This window comes from Tachysurus vachellii, chromosome 10 (genome assembly GCF_030014155.1).
Source record: "Tachysurus vachellii isolate PV-2020 chromosome 10, HZAU_Pvac_v1, whole genome shotgun sequence".
Lineage (NCBI taxonomy): Eukaryota > Metazoa > Chordata > Actinopteri > Siluriformes > Bagridae > Tachysurus > Tachysurus vachellii.
Window position 1 is genome coordinate 4,879,919 of NC_083469.1, and position 2,500 is coordinate 4,882,418.

The window sequence follows — 2,500 nt, forward strand, 5'->3', positions numbered from 1 at the left end:
GAAAGCTTCAGTCTTCGGCATCATCATCATTTGGCCAAGAATGCCAACCCTAGGACACTGCACAGTGTAAACCTGTGGTTAGGCTACATTGTAGTAAAAGGATAACCCATCTAATACTCCTCTGTATTGTGCGCGTGTGTGTGCGTGTGTGTGTGTGTGTGTGTGTTCTAGATGGGCCCAGATATGTGTGTCCATGTGAATCCTGTGCCAAGAAAAGAGGACACTAATAATTTCAATGCCCAGATGGTCACAGAAGCAACAGATTCCACAAATGATACACACTTGGTTAATAGGTACACACACACACACACACACACACACAAGCTTTAAAGGAGCAATGATAAATGTTAGAGATCATCTAATCAAACCTACTGCACCTTTAAGCAATTCTGTTCATTCTTAAAGCTGTGTGTGTGTGTGTGTGTGTGTGTGTGTGTGTGTGTGTGTGTGTGTGTGTGTGCAGGATGGAGCTGTTGAGGCAGCTGAAACAGACAAGGATGGAGAAAAGGCAACTGAGAACAATTCTCAAAGAGGAGAATATTCTCAGAAAAAATGGCAGGTACACACACACACACACACACACACACACACACACACACACACAGTCACAGTAAGTGAGACAGCTGCCGTTCACACATAGCTTTATTGAACAGTCACAGTTGGTTCTCGGGAACACATCAAGAAACTCAGAACAGGAAAAAAAACATTGACACCTGCCAAAAGGATACAGCAGTGTGTGTGTGTGTGTGTTTGTGTGTGTGTGTGTTTGTGTGTGTGTGTTTGTGTGTGTGTGTTTGTGTGTGTGTGTGTGTGTGTGTGTGTGTGTGTGTGTGTGTGTGTGTGTGTGTGTGTGTCCTCTGTACACAAACAGAGAGAAGTTTAGACAGATAAAGTATGATAGAGACAGAGCTCATTTTCCCCTGTACACATATGTACATGGTGTTTAAAGGTTCAGTGTGCGTCGTCACTGTACACAGCTATCGGAGTCTAAGGCATCAGCGAGGAGACGTTAGGTGATAAGCGCTGTTTAATTTCTTTCCCCTTTTGTGTTGTTTTAAAGGAGAGAGGACCATCTCACGGTGACGGAGGAATACAAGCGCTACTGTGTTCTGAAGGACAGGCTGAGACTGCTGAAAGGGATGCTGGGAAAAACACACAAGCTCAATGCAGCCAGAGACAGAATGTTGGTATGACGTGCGGACGCCTCTCGGATCTCGCGTACTTCCTGTCGAGCCACGTGAGCGTGAAGAGGCTGAATCACATGACATGAGGATCGTCACTGATGCATTTCTGTTTATTTTTTTAGAAAATCAACCCGCTGATTTAGAAAAACGATTAATATGTTTAAAAAATTAAATAATTGTGGCAAAAAAAGTCAAACTCGTGCACCTTTGCGTTTTTTTGTTTGTTTGTTTTTTTTTTGCTTAAACCAAATTCTAGATGCACAAATACAGTGTACAAGTTCACAGTGAGCAAAGGGAGAGAGAGATGGAGAGAGAGAGAGAGTCAGAGAGAGAGAGAGACAGAGAGAGGGAGAGAGTCAGAGAGAGAGAGAGTCAGAGAGAGAGAGAGCCAGACAGAGAGAGAGAGAGTCAGAGAGAGAGAGAGCCAGAAAGAGAGCGTGAGAGACAGAGAGAAAGAGAGAGTCAGGGAGAGAGAGTCAGAGAGGGAGAGAGAGTCAGAGATAGTCAGAGTGAGAGAAAGCGAGAGATTCAGAGAAAGAGGGAGAGAGAGAGAGGCGGAGAGAGTCAGAGAGGGAGAGATTCAGAGAAAGAGAGGGAGAGAGAGAGAGGCGGAGAGAGTCAGAGAGGGAGAGATTCAGAGAAAGAGAGGGAGAGAGAGAGAAACGAGGATACGACGCTCTCCCTAACTATCGTACATCTGTTGTAATGTAAAAATAAACGTGTCTGGATTCTTATATTCATGCAACACGTCCATTTGTGACGTGAGGAACTTTAGAGGAAATCGACGCGTGATGATGTGATGTGGTCTGAAGAGAAGAATTTAATCATGACTTCTTGCCTAAAAGCCATTTAACAATCATTTACACGACATCTAGAATAAACCTAGTAAGACTGTACACTTAAGGCTGCTGGATACAGCTACTTCTTTTTTTTTTTATATGTCTGAGATGACGTTTAACACGATTCTTTTTTCTCTTTCTTTTTTCCTTCAAACATGGCTGTCTATGAGATCTGATTTCACCGATTTCTCACTTGCTTGCGTCGACGTTCACCTTCATCAGGCATCTCTGAAAAACTGACAGTTCCATTTTGCATATTAAGGAATCTGAAAGTGTCGTTTTTTTTCTCTCTCACCGTATGACCTTTGCTTTGACATACAAGAGCACAGTTTAGAGGGTTTGCAAAAGTAAACATAAACGTAAACACGTCTCACTATGAACATGTGCAATAATCACAGCTGGCCAACACGACCTCTCTCTAACACACACACTAACACACACACTAACACACACACACACACACACACACACACACAA

General features: G+C 43.3%; 2 protein-coding genes across 3 annotated transcripts in view; one reads left to right on the forward strand and one right to left on the reverse strand.

The window, feature by feature from the left end:
- LOC132851993 (protein FAM13A-like) overlaps positions 1-1,380 on the forward strand; it is a 10,418-nt gene extending 9,038 nt beyond the window's left edge. The window contains exons 16-18 of the mRNA XM_060878982.1: positions 172-293; positions 464-559; positions 1,061-1,380. Coding sequence (XP_060734965.1) covers positions 172-293; positions 464-559; positions 1,061-1,193 — 351 coding nt within the window. The 3' untranslated portion in view covers positions 1,194-1,380. The remainder of the gene's footprint in view (positions 1-171; positions 294-463; positions 560-1,060) is intronic.
- phyhipla (phytanoyl-CoA 2-hydroxylase interacting protein-like a) overlaps positions 625-2,500 on the reverse strand; it is a 29,920-nt gene continuing 28,044 nt past the window's right edge. For both annotated transcript variants that reach the window (XM_060878983.1, XM_060878984.1), the window contains exon 5: positions 625-2,500. This exon is cut by the window's right edge and continues 4,309 nt beyond it. The gene's annotated coding sequence lies outside the window, so the exon portion shown is untranslated.